Source organism: Salvelinus sp. IW2-2015, linkage group LG4q.2 (genome assembly GCF_002910315.2).
Source record: "Salvelinus sp. IW2-2015 linkage group LG4q.2, ASM291031v2, whole genome shotgun sequence".
NCBI classification, from domain to species: domain Eukaryota; kingdom Metazoa; phylum Chordata; class Actinopteri; order Salmoniformes; family Salmonidae; genus Salvelinus; species Salvelinus sp. IW2-2015.
The window spans coordinates 14670744-14691678 of NC_036843.1; the positions used below are offsets into that span (position 1 = coordinate 14670744).

Sequence of the window (20935 nt, forward strand, 5' to 3'; positions counted from 1 at the left end):
CTGCCTGGCCAAACTGAGCAATAGGGGGAGAAGGGCCTTGGTCAGGGAGGTGACCAAGAACCCGATGGTCACTCTGACAGAGCTCCAGAGTTCCTCTGTGGAGATGGGAGAACCTTCCAGAAGGAGAACCATCTCTGCAGCACTCCACCAATCAGGCATTTATGGTAGAGTGATTAGACAGAAGTCACTTCTCAGTAAAAGGCACATGACAGCCTGCTTGGAGTGACACCCTACAGTGAAGCATGGTGGTGGCAGCATCATGCTATGGGGATGTTTTTCAGTAGCAGGGACTAGGAGACTAGTCAGGATGGAGAAAAGTACAGAAAGATCCTTGATGAAACCTGCTCCAGAGCTCTCAGGACCTCAGACTGGGGTGAAGGTTCACCTTCCAACAAGACAACGACCCTAAGCACTCAGCCAAGACAATTCTCTGAATGTCTTTGAGTGGCCCAGCCAGAGCCCGGACTTGAATCCGATCGAACATCTCTGGAGAGACCTGAAAATAGCTGTGTAACAATGCTCCCCATCCAACCTGACAGAGCTTGAGATGATCTGCAGAGAAAATCTGCAGAGAACTCCCCAAATACAGGTGTGCCAAGCTTGTAGCATCATACCCAAGAAGACTCTAGACTGTAATTGCTGCCAAAAGTGCTTCAGCAACGAACTGAGTAAAGGGTCTTATGTAAATGTAATATTTCAGTTTGTTATTTTGTAATACATTTGCAAAATAAAAAAACAAAACTGTTTTTGCTTTGTCATTATGGGGTATTGTGTTTAGATTAATGTGGGGAAAAAACTATTTAATCAATTTTAGAATAAGGCTGTAATGTAACAAATGTGAAAAAGTCAAGGGGTCTGAATACACTGTACATAATATTCTGTTTGTGGCAAGAATTTTGTATAGTAATTTAAATGTAAAAACTCAATTCTGAATCAAGCGTTCTTTTGCATATCAGTTCATAAACCATATGCCACGGAATCGGCACATCGAAAATCTCATCCCGACTATTTTGCAACCTGTATGGCGCCGCGGTAAACATTTTGGTCTTCAAGTAAAACTGATCTTTTTTTTATTTATGAGAAAATACAAATCTTCAATTTGGTCTTTAATAATGGGCAAACAAACAAGTTCCCTACCTTCTCCACCTTCCACTTGCCTCCTCCATTTTTTTGTGGTAATGCTGCATTCAGTTGGTTGTTATTTTGGATTGTCACGTTCCTGACCTATTTTATGTTATTTTTGTATATGTTTAGTTGGTCAGGGCGTGAGTTGGGGTGGGCATTGTATGTTTTGTGTTTAGATCACTGTTAATCAGCCTTATATGGTTCTCAATCAGAGACAGGTGGTTTACGTTTTCCTCTGATTGGGAACCATATATAGGCTGGCTGTTCACACTGTTTGTTTGTGGGTGATTGTCTCCTGTGTTTGTGTCTGCGCACCACACGGGATTGTTTCGGTTGTTTTCGTTTTGGATGTAGTCTGTTTCCTGCTCGTGTGTTCTTCGTGTTGTTATGTAAGTTCCATGTTCAGGTTTCGTCTACGTTGTCCGTTTGTTATTTTGTAATCATTTCAAGTATAGTTCGTTTTTGTTCTTGTTTAAATAAATTCATTATGTCTACATACCTCGCTGCGTATTGGTCCACCGATCCTTCTCTCCTCTCCTCTTCCGAGGAGGAGGACGACGACACCCGTTACATGGATAGAGCAAACATTTCCATAAATCTTTGTTATATGCACCTGTGATATCATTACATAGTTTTTTTTTCTTCTTTCTTTCATTAGTATATTTGAATTTAACCATATTATTTGTTGTCTTTTCTGGAAGTTGAAACCAGCTTTGTATGGCTTGTTTTAGAAAGGGAGATATTTTGAAAAAGGTTCATTTTCAATTAACTGAAATACCTAGTTAAATAAATGTTACATTTAAACAGAAAAACATTTCAAGTGAGAGGATGTAATCTGGATAAAGGGGGAAAAGGACATTTTTGAACAAGGGATGAGCAATTTTACTAATCTACTGGAGGACCAGTTCCGGTTTAAGTATAATTTTTGTATGACTGATGGTTTTAGTGAGAGGTTTAATGCTTTTAATATTTAATCATTTTAGCCCCCCGAACTCATATTCGTTATAGAAATAATCACATTTTATTTTGTCTGGCATGCCATTCCAAATAAAGTTAACCTTTCTGAACCATCCATCCCGGATCCGGGATAATTGTCATCAGAAACGCTGACTAGCATAGCCTAGCCTAGCGCCACAGGTATATAATATAATATAATTTCATGAAATCACAAGTGCAATATTGCAAAACACAGCTTAGCCTTTTGTTAATCCATCTGTCGTCTCAGATTTTGAAATTATGCTTTACAGCGAAAGCAATACAAGCGTTTGTGTAAGTTTATCGATCGCTCGACAAAACAATAAGTACACCTAGCATCAGGTAACTTGGTCACGAAAATCAGAAAAGCAATCAAATTAATCGTTTACCTTTGATGATCTTCGGATGTTTTCACTCACGAGACTCCCAGTTAGACAACAAATGTTCCTTTTGTTCCATAAAGATATTTTTTATATCCAAATACCTCCGTTAGTTTGATGCGTTATGCCCAGGAATCCACCGGAAAGAGCGGTCGCGACAACGCTGACAAATATTCCAAATTATATCCATAATGTCCACAGAAACATGTCAAACGTTTTTTAAAATCCATCCTCAGGGTGTTTTTCAAATATCTATTCGATAATATATCAACCGGGACAGTTGGCTTTTCACTAGGACCAGGAGTAACAATGGCTGCCTTTCTCTTTTGCGCACAAGTCACTCTGAGAGCCCCCACCTATCCACTTACGCAATGTGGTCGTTCACGCTCATTCTTCAGAATAAAAGCCTGAAACTATGTCTAAAGGCTGTTGACACCTTAGGGAAGCCATAGAAAAAMAAGTCTGGTTGATATCCCTTTATATGGGCAATAGGGATGCATAGGAACAGAGAGGTTTCAAGAACAGGGGCACTTCCTGATTGGATTTTCCTCAGGTTTTAGCCTGCAATATCAGTTCTGTTTAACTCACAGACAAAATGTTTACAGTTTTGGAAACTTCAGAGTGTTTTCTATCCTAATCTGACAATTATATGCATATTCTAGTTTCGGGGGCTGAGAAATAGGCAGTTTCAAATGGGTACGTGTTTTTAGCCAAAAACTAAAATATCGCCCCCTAGTTTAAATCTTTTTTGCTTAAATAAATTAAAAGACAAATTGTTCGGCGTAGGCAGGGCCATAAGTAAATAGGTAAACTGGGATGTGACAAAATAACTAATCAGGGTGATTTTTCCACAAATAGACAGGAATTTACCTTTCCATGGTAGCGAGACCTTAGCTGTTTTTGCTAACTTTCGGTTCAAATTTGTTGTAGTATGTTCCTTTATTTCTTTAGGGATATGAATACCGAGTATGTCCACTTCACCTTCAGACCATTTTATTGGTAAACTCAGTGGAGGAAAAAATACTCAATTGTCATACTTAGTAAAGATACCTTAATAGAAAATGACTCAAGTACAAGGGAAAGTCACCCAGTAAAATACTACTTGAGTAAAAGTAAAAGATTTTAAATAGTATTTTTTTTAAGTATTTGATTTTAAATATACTTCGGTATCAAAAGTAAATGGAATTGCTATGTACTGAAGTATCAAAAGTAAAAGTATAAACCATTTCTAATTCCTTAAATTTAGCAAAGTACGGCACCATTTTCTTTTTTATTGACGTATATAGCCAGTGGCACACTCCCACACTCAGACATAATTTGCAAACAAAGCATTTGTGTTTAGTGAGTCTGCCAGATCAGAGGTAGTAGAGATGACCAGGGAAGTTCTCTTGATAAGTGTGTGAATTGGACCATTTTCCTGTCAAAATGTAACGAGTACTTTTGGGTGTCAAGGAAAATGTATGAAGTAAAGTACATTATTTTCTTTAGGAATGTAGTGAAGTAAAAGTTGTCAAAAATATAAATAGTAAATTAAAGTACAGATACCCCCAAAACGACTTAAGTGGTACTTTAAAGTATTTTTACTTAAGTACTTTACACCACTGGGTAAACTACACGGTAATGTAAAAGTTGTATTTTTTAGCGATCCAATACGTACTATGGTACACTTATCATAGTTCGGTTGTAATCCAGAGAGGTTAAAAAAATTATCTAGATCCTCTATGAGGCTGTGCAGGGATCCAGATTGTGGATTTAAGAGGAAATGTGAGTCATCAGCATACCTTTGTTTTTAAGCCCTGGATGTCCAGCTCTTCTATATTATTATTATTATTATTATTGGATCTGATTTTAATAGCTAACATTTTGATGACCATAATAAATAGATATGCTGACAGTGAACCACCTTGTTTTACTCCTCTTGACAGTTTAATACTTTCTGAGAAGTAGCCATTATTTATTATTTTACCCCTGAGGTTACTCTACATAACTTTAACCCATTTTATAAGAGATTCTCCTAAATTAAAATAGTCCAGGCATTTATATATAAATTCTAGTCGTACTTTAGCAAAAGCCTTTTCAAAATCTGCTCTGAATACCAGACCTGGTTCCCTAGATGTTTCATAATATTATATTGTTTCAAATACTTGTCTCCAATGTATTTTCTATGTAAAAAAAAACCTGTCTGGTCAGGATGAATAATATCCGACAACACCTTTTTTATTCTATGAGATTAATTCTATGCATTTTGCAAGGATTTTTGCATCACAACACTGAAGTGTAGGGGGCCGAAAGTTTTTTTTAGATAGACTGGATATTTATACTTACCACCTGGGTCCTGGTTCAGTAATAGTGAAATCAAACCTTGCTGAGCACCTGATAGTTTACCATTTTTATAGGAATGGTTAAAACGTGCTAATACTGGATCTTTGAATAGATCAAAAAAGGTTTCATATACCTTAACTGCTATGCCATCTAGCCCTGGAGTTTTCCCTGGCCTAAAGGCTTTAATTGCATCAATACGTTGCTCCTCTGCAATTTGTCCCTRACACAAGTCTTTCTGTACAGGTGTTAATTTTACTCTATTATTAGGAACAAATTCCTTACAGTTAACTTGAGCTCGTGGAAATGGAGGAGACTGAAAATAGAACATATGCTTAAAGTACTTTGCTTTCTCTTTCATATAATTTGGTTAATCATGGATGACTCCGTCATCTGTAACAAGTTTCTGTAAATCATTTTTGGTAGCATTTCTATGTTGAAAATTATAAAAGAATTTGGTTCATTTTTCATCATTTTCCATCCAACTCGGTTTCTTTTTATAATACATTATACTTGATTGTTCCCGAATAAGTTCGTCAATTTCTTTTTTCCCTCTAACTTATTCTGTGCCTCTATGGTACAGTTTTTATTGCTATCCATCTGTATTGTTATTTCTTCTATTTCCTTTGTTAATATGAACTCTTTTGGCCAAAATTGTTTTTGTTTTAAAGATGAATATTGAATTGCATGACCTCTTAAGGCACATTTTAAAAGTGTCCCATACAATAAGGGGATCTGCTGTAGCTATGTTATGCAGGCAAAAGTCAGTTATAAATGCGGATGCCAAATATTTGATGGTCCGACCTAATTCTGTCCCCTATCAAAACATTTCTTACTTTTGGTGCCAGCGCGAAGGATACAAGAAAGTAATCAAGACGACTAGCTTGATTAAGCCTCCTCCATGTATATCTCCCTGAGTCTGAATTTTTAAGCTTCCATATAACCACTAGTTCTAATGTGTCCATAATATTCGTAATTTCCTTAATTGCATGAGGGTGATAGTTTGTAGTGTGATTTCCTTTACGATCCATTGGGGTACTTAAAACTGTATTATAATCTCCTGTCATAATAATAGAGTAATTGGTTGCTTTTGAGCTCAATAGATTAGTACAGTATATATAATTTTGAAGAAGTATGGATCATTATTATTTGGACCATATAGATTAATTAGCCAAATGTGTTTATTGTCCTATAGCATATTTAAAATTATCCACCTTCCTTTCGGATCTGTTTGGACAGTTTGCACATTCGGATCAAAATGGTTATTTATTAATATCATCACCTCTTTTGAGTTTCTTTGACCATGACATAAATATATTTCTCCCTCCCAGTCCTTTTCCCATACAACCTCATCTGTAATTGTAGAGTGAGTTTCCTGTAAACTGTCTTTTAGCCAGTTAAAGACTGATCGTCCTTTTATTATTATCTCCTAAGTCATTACAATTATAACTAGCTATACTTATTTCACCACTTACCATAATGACATAATGTTTCAATACTTACCATAAGATATGCCTGTAAACGTACTACCACAAATTACCATGATGATCAAGCTGCTAGACACCTAGAATTTATCCATACTTACCAACACTACCAGAATCAATGTCTGACATCTACCCTTGTACCTCTACCATAATATATGCACTGCTAAATATACTGCAGCTGCAACTGATTCTAAGTAAACCTCCAATTGTCTTCCAATATCCCTCCCGTGAAAGCCTTCCCCCATCCCAGAAGGGGGTGTTGTCACTGATACTATCATACCACCCCTGTACCTGTAACGCTCCTTTAGCATCGTAAAACACACATTCAACCGCCGATCGGTGTGGTCCAGGTAAAAACGTGGGACTCTCCCATAAACCAATACTGCCACCCCTCAAGTGCCCAGCCAAAACCCCTATAAGTCTATGGCATGACCACAAGAGGAGCATCCTCTTTAGGAATCAGCCACATAACAAAACAAATGGAAAAGAAAAAAAGAACAGAGTGAAAGTAAAACAATTAATTAGGTAGTACTGAGGACAATAAGACCTATTTTTTTTCAAAAAATACCCAGAAAACAACATTACTAAGTTATTAACGTCCTGAACCACAGCAATGTCTTAAGCACTGTCATACTAGATTGCACTAACAGACAGTTACTCTGCACCATGAGCATGTAATTCATGTGGCTATCTGTCAGTGTCAGTGTTTCCCCTGCTCTTATGTCTTTCTCTGTATAATGTGAATACCACTCTGCCCCTCCTTGTCTTCCTCCCTTCTTCTATCCCTGCCTCCCTCGCAAGATCACCCAGAAATAACTTGCATGTCATTGTGACAACTTTTCTCCTTTGCTTCTCACACACAATTCTGACAGTTTCACGTTGAGCAGTGAGACCTCTTCACACTCGAATGCTGCAGAATTATTATTCCCCGCAGACTAACAAACTTATTCAGCCAGCGTGCTGCTGCCTGCTGTCTACAGTGAGCTGGCTATATTTAGGCTGACTGGAATGACCTCACCAGTTACTGTAGTGTACACATGTCTGCTGTTACCTTCACGTGTTTATAGTATCCACCCATATGCATATGGCCATATGGTCTGAATGGTCACTGCACACGCTATCAAACAGTAGGCCTATTAGTTATGCTCAATGAAGATTGATTGAATATTTTTAATTCAACCTTTAATCAAATCAAGCATCACGTTCATATCTGGAAAATTACTCATTTTTTAGGCAGCACTGACACTTCTTCTCCCGGTACTTCAGCATGTGAAGGAAAAGAGAGTGTGTGTGTGATTTAACATTTCATGAAGTATAGCGGTCATGTAACAAAAAGCTTTATGCTCAGTCAAATTTGACAGGTTATTTAACAGATCAGCTCTCTAGCTAGCACCCTTTTTCAGTAAAAACCCCCCCACAATAAGACAATAGAGTTGAGCATGTCTTACCTTCATCTTCCCCTGGAAAACAGTATAAATTGTTACTGAGTGGACTATCCTGGTTAAATCACTATACTAGTATAACTGCAGACATTTCAATAGCATCACTTCTCCAATATCAGTTATGATTCCTCTCACATTAACAATGCATTACTCTCGCCAGCTGCATTAGCCATCTCAGAAAACACAATCCAATACTAATGCTGCAGTCAGTCACACCCGTAACATCTATCACGTATCAATCATGACGCTCATTACCATCACGGATGCAAAGCCCACCTCTGTTCCTGATATGTGTTTGATCTGTATTGATCTGATGGGGAGGGGATGTTAAACATAGGTAGCCTGATGAAGACAGCTTGCCTGTCGAAACGTTGGTAAATTAAATATCTTTTGCATCTGAGCTCCTAGAGTGTGCGGCTCTCCTTTATTTTTAAGGGGATGTTGAACACCAGGGTAATTGGGAGTGGGTTTAGCGCTTATAGCTCTCCGAGCTCTGTGCTGGAAGGTAGGGTACACCCTTACTGACGCCCCTACGGTGCTCTATTTTTACCCCATCTCTGCAGCTGCTTTATAATTCATCCAGACTTCCCTAATGCATTTGGTGTGTCCGAGACATGGTCCACAGCCACAGAATTTTCAGCTGCAGTGTAAGATAAATTATGCCCAGGGCTTTTTAGTTCACAACATTGTTGCGGCTGAAATTGACAGATATTGGTCTCACTGGACACTCGCTTTCACTTGGTGAGGAAAGTGGCTATGGGCCAGTGAGATTAGCTTTTACAGGGCAGGGCTCTTGGATTGGACGAAGACCAGGACTAATGCACAGCAGACCACCACTGGACTTTTAGAATGCCCTTTACATGGATGGTTGTATTGCTACATTCCAAATCCATCCCTAGCCCCTTGGGACTACATCTGGATCTGAAAGGATTGGATTGGTATACTAAACAGCATGGTTATAGCTCAGCCTTGCCCTCTAATAGGCAATAACTATCCAATACTTTCAGATCAGCATAGGTAGTAGGGGCTAGGGGAGGATTCAAAATGTAGCATGTACTACTATGCTTTCCAGGTTTTGGCAATAGGTTCTTCACCCAAAATGAACAAGTGGCAGCTTGAGTGAGTTTTAGGCGCTCAGCGATGTTTGACATTTTGCGGCAGGAGAAGCTAGAGAGTAATGGGGAAACAGCAGAGTATCCCTGGAAATGTCTCAAACAGCTAGGGGGCTCAGGTTGGGTTAGGTGAATTCATTGCTGGCTATTACTCATATATTGGCAGTGTATGTGTGTGTGTGTCTACACGCTCTTTTTCTGTCTCAGGTCTCCTCTCATTTTAAACAGGGGTTATGCAGTGGAAAATGGACACAGAAACTTTACAGTAGTAGTTTCCTGTTCACAATGATAAACCAATGTGCAAACATGTTAGTTGTACAGGGCAACAGGAGCTTGGTGGCACCTTAATTGGGGAGAACAGGCTTGTGGTAATGACTGAAGCGTAATCAGTGGAATGGTATCAAATATATCAAACACATGGTTTCCATGTGTTTGATGCCATTCCATTTGCTCCGTTCCGGCCATTATTATGAGCCAGAACTGTAAAGTGTATATGTTGTAAAAACAAATGGACTTCTCTGAACATCTAATGTTATCTGTGAACAGTGACACCACCACACTATCTAAAGTAATCCTTTACTCAACATAAGCGGTTTACATAAAAATCTATATGAAATTGACCTATTCTCATCGTATGTGGTTTGTGAGCATTGAGAACTCCACAAGGGATGTGACTCTGACCCCCCCCCCCCCCCCCCCAAGGGCCAGCCAACCCCTCGGCAAGCAGCTTGTAATAAAATGTGGCCACAACCTTAACCCTTTTCTGTCAGAGACCAAATAAACAGCATGAATACATAAGCACAGCCACTTACTTCAATGTTTGCGAACATTTTGGGTTTAATCAATACTACAAGAATAAAAGCACTCACAAATGCAATCCTCAATCGTCAAATTGAAGTGTGCTCTTTCAAATGACACCTAAAAGCGAAGAAGTCACAGATTTTAAAGTCCGCTGGTGTTAATTCTTAATTAATCGTAGTGGTAATTAAGATGGAACATAGAGCATTTTAAATAAGGAGGACACAGTATGACGCAGTATGAAGGCAATTATGGGAGAGAAAATGAAAGTTACATTTCCAGTGAAACCATGGAGAGATTTGTGCGACAGAACATTGAGTAGAGTATGTACTTTGTGTGCTTCCTGAGTCAATGTGTGCGAGATGGATGCGTTTTTCATTTCTCTGTTATTAGGTCAACCTTTTTCAGTGCACCTGGAAGGGTTTACATGACATTTTAGGAAATGTAATACACCTCCGCCCCCAAAAAAACATTTTACGTAGGTCTCATATTTAACTCTTGTTTCTCAAGTGTTCCTGACCATAACATACTACTCCTGATTTATGATATGTCTTCACACATATTGTATACTATATGCCCTGCACTTATAAAGACACACAGATGTACCATCTTAATTTGAACCAGTTTGCTACAGCAGGAAAATAATCCTGCAACAACAGGAAATGTGAGTTATTATGTGGATTATAATTAATGAAAATTTTGTAGGGATTAATACATTTTTCGTAATGAAAATAAAGTGGAAATTGCAAACTTCAGAATCGTTTAACATCAAATACACTACAAGTTTTCAAGTTTCCTGCATTGCAAGTCTAATGGCAAACAGGGTGATCAAATTAAGATCCTACATCTGTACATTATGGTAAGCGTTAGTGAGATAGTAGTCCTATCGGATGTGGGGGTATATTTCTTATTTCTGTGCTAGATACAGTATATGCGAATGATAGAGAGAGAGGGGTGGGGGAAGGTAGAGATTCTCTCTCTCTCTCTCTCGACATACCTACCCCCCTCACTCTTTATCTCTCTCTCTCGCTCTCTCTCAGGATCACCACTACTGCAGCTTGCATGATGGACTTGCGTAGATACCCACTGGATGAGCAGAACTGCACCCTGGAGATCGAGAGCTGTGAGTGACATCACTGTAAAATCACTGTAGTGTAGAGACTTATCTCAGCTTCATGTGGGCTATTTATCACTACTGGCAGAGGCACCCCTAGCCTTTTGGGGGCCTTAAGATAGATTTGTTTGGTGGGCCCCTCCCACCTCGCAGGCAAAACATTTGGCAGTGAATAATTTCCTGCAATTCTACACATGTGGACATGGCATAAGTCATTCATGCCAAAATGTGTAGAATTGCAGGAAATTTGCTTTAAAGTTGCAAAATTGTCAAAAAAACGAAAAACGAAGAATACAAAATCTCTCCAACCCATCACAAAATGAGTATCTGAGAGATATCAATGGGAGCTCCCTGGAGGTCAGGGTCCCTGGGCACATGCCCTGCGAGCACTGGTCAGTAGTTTGGTGATGATTACTACAATGTTTCGATAGCTGGCTAGACTACCGTAACAAGCAATCTATAAAAAAATGCTGACATGGGCTAATTGAGTTGCCGTCAGTGATTGACATAACAAGTGGAAAACTGCTGATGCACAACCAAATTTCGAATGTATTGGGAAGTTGCACCGTATGTATTCTATTGCACCGTATGTATTCTACTTTTCAGTAAGTTGAGACCCTGACTGAGTTCCCCAAAACATTTAAAATATATATATTTTGTATATTTTTGGGGGTCGAGTCCCCCTAGCGGCCGTGGGACTCTACACACAGTGCGTAGTCTGCGTATAGGCAGAGGCTGATGCACTGATTACTGGGCATGTTTTTGAAAGCTTGTGCCTATACAGTGGGGCAAAAAAGTATTTAGTCAGCCACCAATTGTGCAAGTTCTCCCACTTAAAAAGATGAGAGAGGCCTGTAATTGTCATCATAGGTACACTTCAACTATGACAGACAAAATTAGAAAAAAAAATCCAGAAAATCACATTGTAGGATTTTTTATTTATTTATTTGCAAATTATGGTGGAAAATAAGTATTTGATCAATAACAAAAGTTTATCTCAATACTTTGTTATATACCCTTTGTTGGCAATGACAGAGGTCAAARGTTTTCTGTAAGTCTTCACAAGGTTTTCACACACTGTTGCTGGTATTTTGGCCCATTCCTCCATGCAGATCTCCTCTAGAGCAGTGATGTTTTGGCGGCTTGTGCTGGGCAACACGGACTTTCAACTCCTCCCAAAGATTTTCTATGGGGTTGAGTCTGGAGACTGGCTAGGCCACTCCGGACCTTGAAATGCTTCTTACGAAGCCACTCCTTCGTTTGCCCGGGCGGTGTGTTTGGGATCATTGTCATGCTGAAAGACCAGCGACGTTTCATTTTCAATGCCCTTGCTGATGGAAGGAGGTTTTCACTCAAAATCTCACGATACATGGCCCATTCATTCTGTCCTTTACACGGATCAGTCGTCCTGGTCCCTTTGCAGAAAAACAGCCCCAAAGCATGATGTTTCACCCCCATGCTTCACAGTAGGGATGGTGTTCTTTGGATGCAACTCGCATTCTTTGTCCTCCAAACACGACGAGTTGAGTTTTTACCAAAAAGTTATATTTTGGTTCATCTGACCATATATCATTCTCCCAATCTTCTTCTGGATCATCCAAATGCTCTCTAGCAAACTTCCGATGGGCCTGGACATGTACTGGCTTAAGCAAGGGGACACGTCTGGCACTGCAGGTTGAGTCCCTGGCGGCGTAGTGTGTTACTGATGGTAGGCTTTGTTACTTTGGTCCCAGCTCTCTGCAGGTCATTCACTAGGTCCCCCCGTGTGGTTCTGGGATTTTTGCTCACCGTTCTTGTGATAATTTGACCCCACGGGGTGAGATCTTGCGTGGAGCCCAGATCGAGGGAGATTATCAGTGGTCTTGTATGTCTTCCATTTCCTAATAATTGCTCTCACAGTGATTTCTTCAAACCAAGCTGCTTACCTATTGCAGATTCAGTCTTCCCAGCCTGGTGCAGGTCTACAATTTTGTTTCTGGTGTCCTTTGACAGCTCTTTGGTCTTGGCCATAGTGGAGTTTGGAGTGTGACTGTTTAGGTTGTGGACAGGTGTCTTTTATACTGATAACAAGTTCAAACAGGTGCCATTAATACAGGTAACGAGTGGAGGACAGAGGAGCCTCTTAAAGAAGAAGTTACAGGTCTGTTGAGGCAGGAAAATCTTGCTTGTTTGTAGGTGACCAAATACTTATTTTCCACCATAATTTGCAAATAAATTCATTAAAATCCTACAATGTGATTTTCTGGATTTTTTTTCTCATTTTGTCTGTCATAGTTGAAGTGTACCTATGATGAAAATTACAGGCCTCTCTCATCTTTTTAAGTGGGAGAACTTGCACAATTGGCTGACTAAATACTTTTTTGCCCCACTGTACATAAATCAAAGGTCTACATGACTATGGATGCTATTGAATAAATCCTAAGGGCCAGTTTCCCTGACCAAGATTGAGCCTATTCATGGACTAAAAGGCACTTTCAATGGAGATTTTCTGTTGAGCATGCTTTTTAATCCAGGAATAAACATAATCTGGGTCACTGAAACCGGCAGCTACATCCTTCAATTATAACATTCTTCTCGCTCTGTTTTAATTAATCTACACATCTCGTGATAACTTTCTCTGTCGGTTTATTTTCACACATTATTCTGTTAAACGGGTCTATGTACCTCATTTAAGGGATAACTCTATTCCAAATCATGGCAAAATATCTTCCCAATCGAGGACATGACGTACATTAAGCAGGAAAACAAACAACCACACTTTACATCAACTATTCAAACTGGCATTTTTTGTTAAATCAAACTTGGCCGGAGTGTTTCAGTTGAATAATACATTCTACCTGCAAGGATTGTTAAATCAGTGCAACAGACATGGATGCTTAGCTTTGGTCATTATGACAAGGTTATAGCAATCACTATAAGGCCCTGTGGAGCTGCTGGATGAATGGATTGGCCGGGTTGATGTATATAATAATTTTGGCAACACCTTACTCAAACCCTCTATCATATCTTTGGTCTTAATTATGAGACAGTTACCTAGGCGCAATAATATTTTTTGCAACAATCAAGACTGCAAGCCAGACAAAATTAAACTGGCCTATTTATATAATGAATATTAATTCGAATATTTAATTAAATATTAAAGCATTGGACCTCTCACTAAAGGCTTCAGTCATACAAAAACTATACTTACATTTGAACTGGTTCTCTAGCAGATTAGTAAGAATGGCTCACCTGTGTTCAAGAGTGGCCTTTTTCCCTTCATTCAGATTACAACCTCTCACTTTTAGTTATTTGAAAATGAAAATCTCAAATATCGCTATTTCTAAAACAAGCCATAGAAAATTGGTTCCAATTTCAGTTTAATCCACCTGAAAAGACAGAACAAATATTACAACAAATATTATGGTTAAACTCAAATAAACTCAAATAATGTTTTTTGTATAAATTTAGTAAATTATATCATAAATAGGACTGGTGGAGTTATGTCACACATGCAGTTAACAAAAATTATGGAAACGTCTGCTCTATCCAAAATTACAACCATGTGGAAAGGGAAGAAGGCACTAGTCTGTCGGCCCTGCAATTTAATTTACCACAGGTGGACTCCAATCAAGTTGTAGAAACATCTTAAGAATGATCAATGGAAACAGGATGCAACTGAGCTCAATTTCAAGTCTCATAGCAAAGGGTCTGAATACTTATGTAAATAAGGTATTTCTGTTTTGTATGTTGTATAAATTTGCAAACATCTCAAAAAAACTGATTTCGCTTTGTCATTATGGGGTATTGTGTGTCGATTTATGAGGGGAAAAAATTTATGGAATACTATTTAGATTAAGGCTGTAACGTAACAAAATGTGGATAAAGGGAAGGGGTCTGAATACTTTCCGAATGCACTGTATATAGGGGATATAACCATCACATCTCTGCAGATTATTTTGCAAAGCGACAGAATCATTAGATCACTTGTTTTGGTACTGCTCATATGTAGCTTGTTTTGGTTCGCAGATTCAGGAATGCCTGAAAAATTGAAACATTTACTTGGAGCTAACTCTGCAAATAGCACTGCTGGGTGATTTGAAAAGTCATAGTCAATTGATCAATAGTATAATAATACTCTTAGAAAAAATGTGTGTTTTTAGTTGCAATCTGTAGAAACTATGAGAATAGGAAGATTCACATATTTTGTGAAACATGACAGTGGAAAAATATATGGCAGCTAGAAATCAAAACTCCAAGGTCTTCAGAGATATATTGGAGGGGTTGAGGGTAGCTGAAGGCTGGGACTAAAAACAAACAAAAGATAATTAATATAAAATGTACTATGACGGTAAAATGTATATAATATAAATAAGCTGGAAGTAGAAGCCTAAGTATTGTTGTCCATTAGTTTACTCCAATTAGGGGAGTGGTAGGTGGTGGTAGGGTTATGGAAAAATAATAAATAATTTAAATATATATATATTTAAAATGATATACAGTACCAGTCAAAATTTTGGACACCTACTCATTCAAGGGTTTTTCTTAATTTTTACTATTTTCTACATTTGTAGAATAATAGTGAAGACATCAAAACTATGAAATAACGCATATGGAATCATGTAGTAACCAAGAAAGTGTAACAGAAATCAAAATATATTTTTGATTTTAGATTGTCCCTTTGCCTTGATGACAGCTTTGCCCCCTCTTGGCATTCTTGGCGGCAGGTAGCCTAGTGGTTAGAGCGTTGGACTAGTAACCGAAAGGTTGCAAGATCAAATCCCCGAGCTGACAAGGTAAAAATCTGTCATTCTGAACAAGGCAGTTTACCCACTGTTCCTAGGCCATCATTGTAAATAAGAATTTGTTCTTGACTTGCCTAGTTAAATAAAGAAAAAATACAAAAATTCTCGCAATCAGCTTCAAATGGAATGCTTTTCCTACAGTCTTGAAGGAGTTCCCACATATGCTGAGTACTTGTTGGCTGCTTTTCCTTCAGTCTGCGGTCCAACTCATCCCAAACCATCTCAATTGGGTTGAGGTCGGGTGATTGTGGAGGCCAGGTCAACTGATGCAGCACTCCATCACTCTCCTTGTTCAAATAGCCCTTACACAGCCTGGAGGTGTGTTGGGTCTAATGTCCATTGCTCGTGTTTCTTGGCCCAAGCAAGTCTCTTCTTATTATTGGTGTCCTTTAGTAGTGGTTTCTTTGCAGCAATTCGACCATGAAGGCCTGATTCACACACTCTGAACAGTTGATTTTGAGATGTGTCGGTTAATTGAACTCTGTGAAGCATTTATTTGGGCTGCAATTTCTGAGGCTGGTAACTCTAATGAACTTATCCTTTGCGGCAGAGGTAACTCTGGGTCTTACATTCCTGTGGTTGTCCTCATGAGAGCCAGTTTCATTTCAGCACTTGATGGTTTTTGCTACTGCACTTAAAGAAACTTTCAAAGTTCTTGACATTTTCCAGATTGACTGACCTTCATATCTTAAATTAATGATGGACTGTCGTTTATTTAAGCTTATTTAAGCTGTTCTTGTCAAAATATGGACTTGGTTTTTACCAAATAGGGCTATCTTCTGTATACCATCCCTACCTTGTCACAACACAACTGACTGGCTCAAACGCATTAAGGAAAGGAATTCCACAAAGGAACTTTTAACAAGGCACACCTGTTAATTGAAATGCATTCCAGGTTACCTCATGAAGCTGGTTGAGAGAATGCCGAGTGTGCAAAGCTGTCATCAGGCCAAAGGGTGGCTACTTTGAATAATTTCAAATATAAAATATATTTTGATTTGTTTAACACTGTTTTAGTTACTATATGATTCCATATGTGTTATTTCATAGTTTTGATGTCTTCACTATTGTTCTACAATGTAGAAAATAGTCAAAATAAAGAAACTCTGGAATGAGTAGGTGTGTCCAAACCTTTTACTTGTACTATGTATGTATGTGTGTGTGTGTGTGTGTGTGTGTGTTGTGTGTGGGTGTGTGTGTGTGTGTGTGTGTGTGTGTGTGTGTGTGTGTGTGTGTGTGTATATATTTGCAAAAAAATATATATGGGGTATTGGAAATGATGCAGACAATTACATTGATAGAAGCCACAATATACTGTACAGTATCTACAATATTAATGCTGATCTAACCCCTAAAAAATACAAATAAAAGAACAATCAAGACTAAGGTTACTGCTAGCGTGGATGTGGCCTTAAAATTGAAGTTATTATATATTTTTCATGTTATACCCTCATGGAAATAGCAGGTACAACGTTTCTAACTGTGGGCATTCTGGTCCAGTTTCTGGCTGTGTACAGTCTGGTCCAGTTTCTGGCTGTGTACAGTCTGGTCCAGTTTCTACAATGGGCAATTTGGTCCAGTTTCTGGCTGTGTACAGTCTGGTCCAGTTTCTGGCTGTGTACAGTCTGGTCCAGTTTCTGGCTGTGTACAGTCTGGTCCAGTTTCTGTCAGTGGGCAATCTGGTCCAGATTCTGGCTGTGGGCAATCTGGTCCAGATTCTGGCTGTGGACACAGATACATGGGAACACATCTCCAGTGCTGCTGTGCTATTCTTCGTAGTCTCATTGAAATCAACTATCTCTATATTGGTCTACACATTTCTTTACATGTCATTCTCCCATACTCTTATGGCATCAGGGGTGATGTGATAACCCAAGACCCTCTCACACATAAATTAAATGAATGGGAAAGAAAGACAAAACCACTGATTGAGTACAGGCAGTAATGAGAAGCAACTAATTCCCTGAAATCCTGCGGTTCCCTTTAGATAAGCGGAGGAGTCTGACGGGAGAAAAAGCCAACCCAGTCCAATTAAGTTTGCCTAATTACTGAAAGGCCAATAACTGACTGTTTCATTCCTTTTCCAACTAAGACCTGGCAAAGAGAAGTGTTAGAAAAAGACTTGAGCCACCGCTGCAGACAAGTAAACTCTCAATGACACAGGTTTCTGCCTGTCCATGTTGAATGACGTTCCATTCTGTTAGATTCTCAGCTGGGTACACTGGCCGTGACATACGGTAGCCTTCTGTCTGTCCATTTTAGATGATGTAACAGTCTCTCCCTCTCGCAGATGGGTACACCACTGATGACATCGAGTTCTACTGGAAAGGTGATAATTCAGTGACTGGGGTGGAGAACATCGAACTGCCCCAATTCTCTATTATAGACTACCACATCCAATCCACAAAAGCAGTGTTTGCTACAGGTAACAATCTGATTACTAACCCTTACAAGAGTGTATGATTAATTAAAGTTTCTGATGTTCCACTTAAGAGTGTCTAACGTTAGAGAGTGTGGCAGATTGTAACTGCCACATAAGCACCGGGTAGAAGTTCTCTCAGGCACAGAAAATAGGATAATCTTACCCCTAAATGCTAAACTGACCTTAGTTCAGCGTCTAGGGGGAAACTTCATCCTACTCCGATGTGAAAACTGTGTTTGGTCTCCCAGGCTCCTACCCGAGGCTCTCTCTGAGTTTTAAGCTGAAGAGGAACATTGGCTACTTCATCCTACAGACCTACATGCCCTCGACCCTGATCACCATCCTATCCTGGGTCTCCTTCTGGATCAACTATGACGCGTCTGCGGCCAGAGTCGCTTTAGGTCGGTGTCTTTGGGTTATTCTANACTATGACGCGTCTGCGGCCAGAGTCGCTTTAGGTCGGTGTCTTTGGGTTATTCTACGGGTTGTCCATGTGGGGGGGGGTTTAGGACGGTGTCTTTGGGTTATTCTACGGGTTGTCCATGTGGGGGGGGGGTTTAGGACGGTGTCTTTGGGTTATTCTATGGGTTGTCCTTGTGGAGAGGTTCAATAAAGAGTCACGTCTGAATGTCTTTAGTAGCTTTGGGTTACCAGGTGTAGGCATGTGTTGTACTGCCTTCCAGGCAGGCAGAATGTGCCCCTTTACACAGCCGAGCAAATACTTCTAGTTATAGTTAGTCCATCGACGGACAGTCCCCACGGCAGTGTGTACTTGCACACAGCCTCTTAGGTAGTGTATATTTACACACTTCCCTACTTGGCAGAGTGTACCCTTACACAAAGCCCCCTAGGTAGAGTATACTTACACACACACACAGTCCCCTTAGGCAGATTGTACACCAAGGTCATTTTAGTAAACTGAAACTGAAACTAAAAATAACAATAAATAATTTAAAAAACGATTTAGTAAACTGAAATTAAATATTTTACAAACCTGTTTGAAAAACTAAAACTATACTGAAAATATTATCTTGGACTCCAAAGCTAATTAAAATAAAACAAAAAAACATGTATTTTTTTGGGGGGGGGGGCGGCAAAAATTGAATGGGGTTTTCAAGCTTTTTTCTAATTGGGTTTTCAAGCTTCTGAATTTGACTAGTGACATTGACTTTAATTTAAAGGTAGACTAAGTGAGATGGCATTGCATGTATCAACCAATGGTTGCGTGCCACGTCATTGATTGTGCAGTCGAGCACCAGATTGCTATAAGATGTCGGTCGTGTTTCTCTGCTCAGATTTTGACGCATGCCAGATCTTACAACGCCTGGATAAGTATTTTACCTATCAGCTAACCTCTTTATGGTATTGCAATCTGGTGCCCGACTGCACAGTCGATGACGTGGCGCGCAACCATTGGTTGATGCATGCAATGCCATCTCACTTAGTCTACCTTTAAATTACAAAGACCCAAACGGTTAACTAACCTCTAGACGAGCTTCAATGCCATACAACTCTCCTTCCGTGGCCTCCAACTGCTCTTAAACGCAAGTAAAACTAAATGCATGCTATTCAACTGATCACTGCCCGCACCTGCTCACCCGTCCAGCATCACTACTCTGGACGGCTCTGACTTAGAATATGTGGACAACTACAAATACCTAGGTGTCTGGTTAGACTGTAAACTCTCTTTCCAGACTCACATTAAGCATCTCCAATCCAAAATTAAATATAGCCTCGGCTTCCTATATCGCAACAAAGTATCCTTCACTCATGCGGCCAAACATACCTCGTAAAACTGACCATCCTACCGATCCTCGACTTCGGTGATGTCATCTATAAATAGCCTCCAACTTCTACCAAAAAACTGGACGCAGTCTATCACAGTGCCATCCGTTTTGTCACCAAAGCCATACACTACCCACCATTGCGACCAGTACGCTCTCGTGTGGTTGGCCCTCGCTTCATACTCGTCGCCAACCCACTGCTACAGGTTATCTACAAGTCTCTGCTAGGTAAAGCCCCAACTTATCTCAGCTCACTGGTCACCATAGCAGCAGCCCACTTGTAGCACGCGCTCCAGCCAGGTATATCTCACTGGTCACCCCCAAAGCAATTCCTCCTTTGGTCGTCTTTCTTCCAGTTCTCTGCTGCAATGACTGGAATCGAACTGCAAAAATCTCTGAAGCTGGAGACTCATATCTCCCTCACTAGCTTTAACTCCCTTATCTTATCTCATTTCCACTCACTGTATTTAGACTTTTGTTTCTTTTGTTCTACTGTATTATTGGCTGTATGTTTGTTTATTCCATGTGTAACTCTGTGCTCTTGTATGTGTCGAATTGCTTTGCTTTATCTTGGCCAGGTCGCAGTTGCAAATGAGAACTTGTTCTCAACTAGCCTACCTGGTTAAATAAAGGTGAAAAAATAAAATAATAATAATAGCAGGGACGCTATTACTGTAACTCCGGTAGGGCAACATCTGAAAAATAGCACACTTGGTAATGTTAGTGTGTACCGGTGCTCGACTAGTCGAGAAAGCCGTCATCACCCACAACAGAGAACGGTTGATTGTCAAGGGCAATGAATTCCATTATCTTGGCCTTAATGGATTTCACCTTTGAGTTGTCTAGCTGAAATGTTCTTAATCTTTCAAATGACTGCTCGACTTGTTGACTACTCGATCCACACAGTGTGGGCTAGGTTAGGAATGCTGTGTTGCACGTGTAGTGTAAAATTTTAAGTGCCGTCATTATGTCATGTACCTACGTTATATAGGTATGCACGTCAGCTTTGACATCAGTTTTTGACATCAGCGTTAAACTAGACATCGGGCCGATAACAATGTTGGCATTTTTAGCTAATATCAGCCGATTCCGATATGTTCACCGATTTATATCGTGCATCCTTAATTAATACCATTTAAATGTAGATGTTTTTTGCATTGGATATATTTACCATATCATATGGAGACAGAAACATA

General features: G+C 39.5%; 2 protein-coding genes across 4 annotated transcripts in view; one reads left to right on the forward strand and one right to left on the reverse strand.

The window, feature by feature from the left end:
• The window catches only part of LOC111963383 (gamma-aminobutyric acid receptor subunit beta-1-like), a 65969-nt gene that overhangs the window by 31991 nt on the left and 13043 nt on the right, over window positions 1-20935 (forward strand). The window contains exons 5-7 of the mRNA XM_023986785.2: window positions 10676-10758; window positions 17824-17958; window positions 18204-18356. Coding sequence (XP_023842553.1) covers window positions 10676-10758; window positions 17824-17958; window positions 18204-18356 — 371 coding nt within the window. The remainder of the gene's footprint in view (window positions 1-10675; window positions 10759-17823; window positions 17959-18203; window positions 18357-20935) is intronic.
• LOC111963384 (COMM domain-containing protein 8) overlaps window positions 1-20935 on the reverse strand; it is a 52771-nt gene that overhangs the window by 6712 nt on the left and 25124 nt on the right. The gene's annotated exons all lie outside the window — the stretch shown is intronic.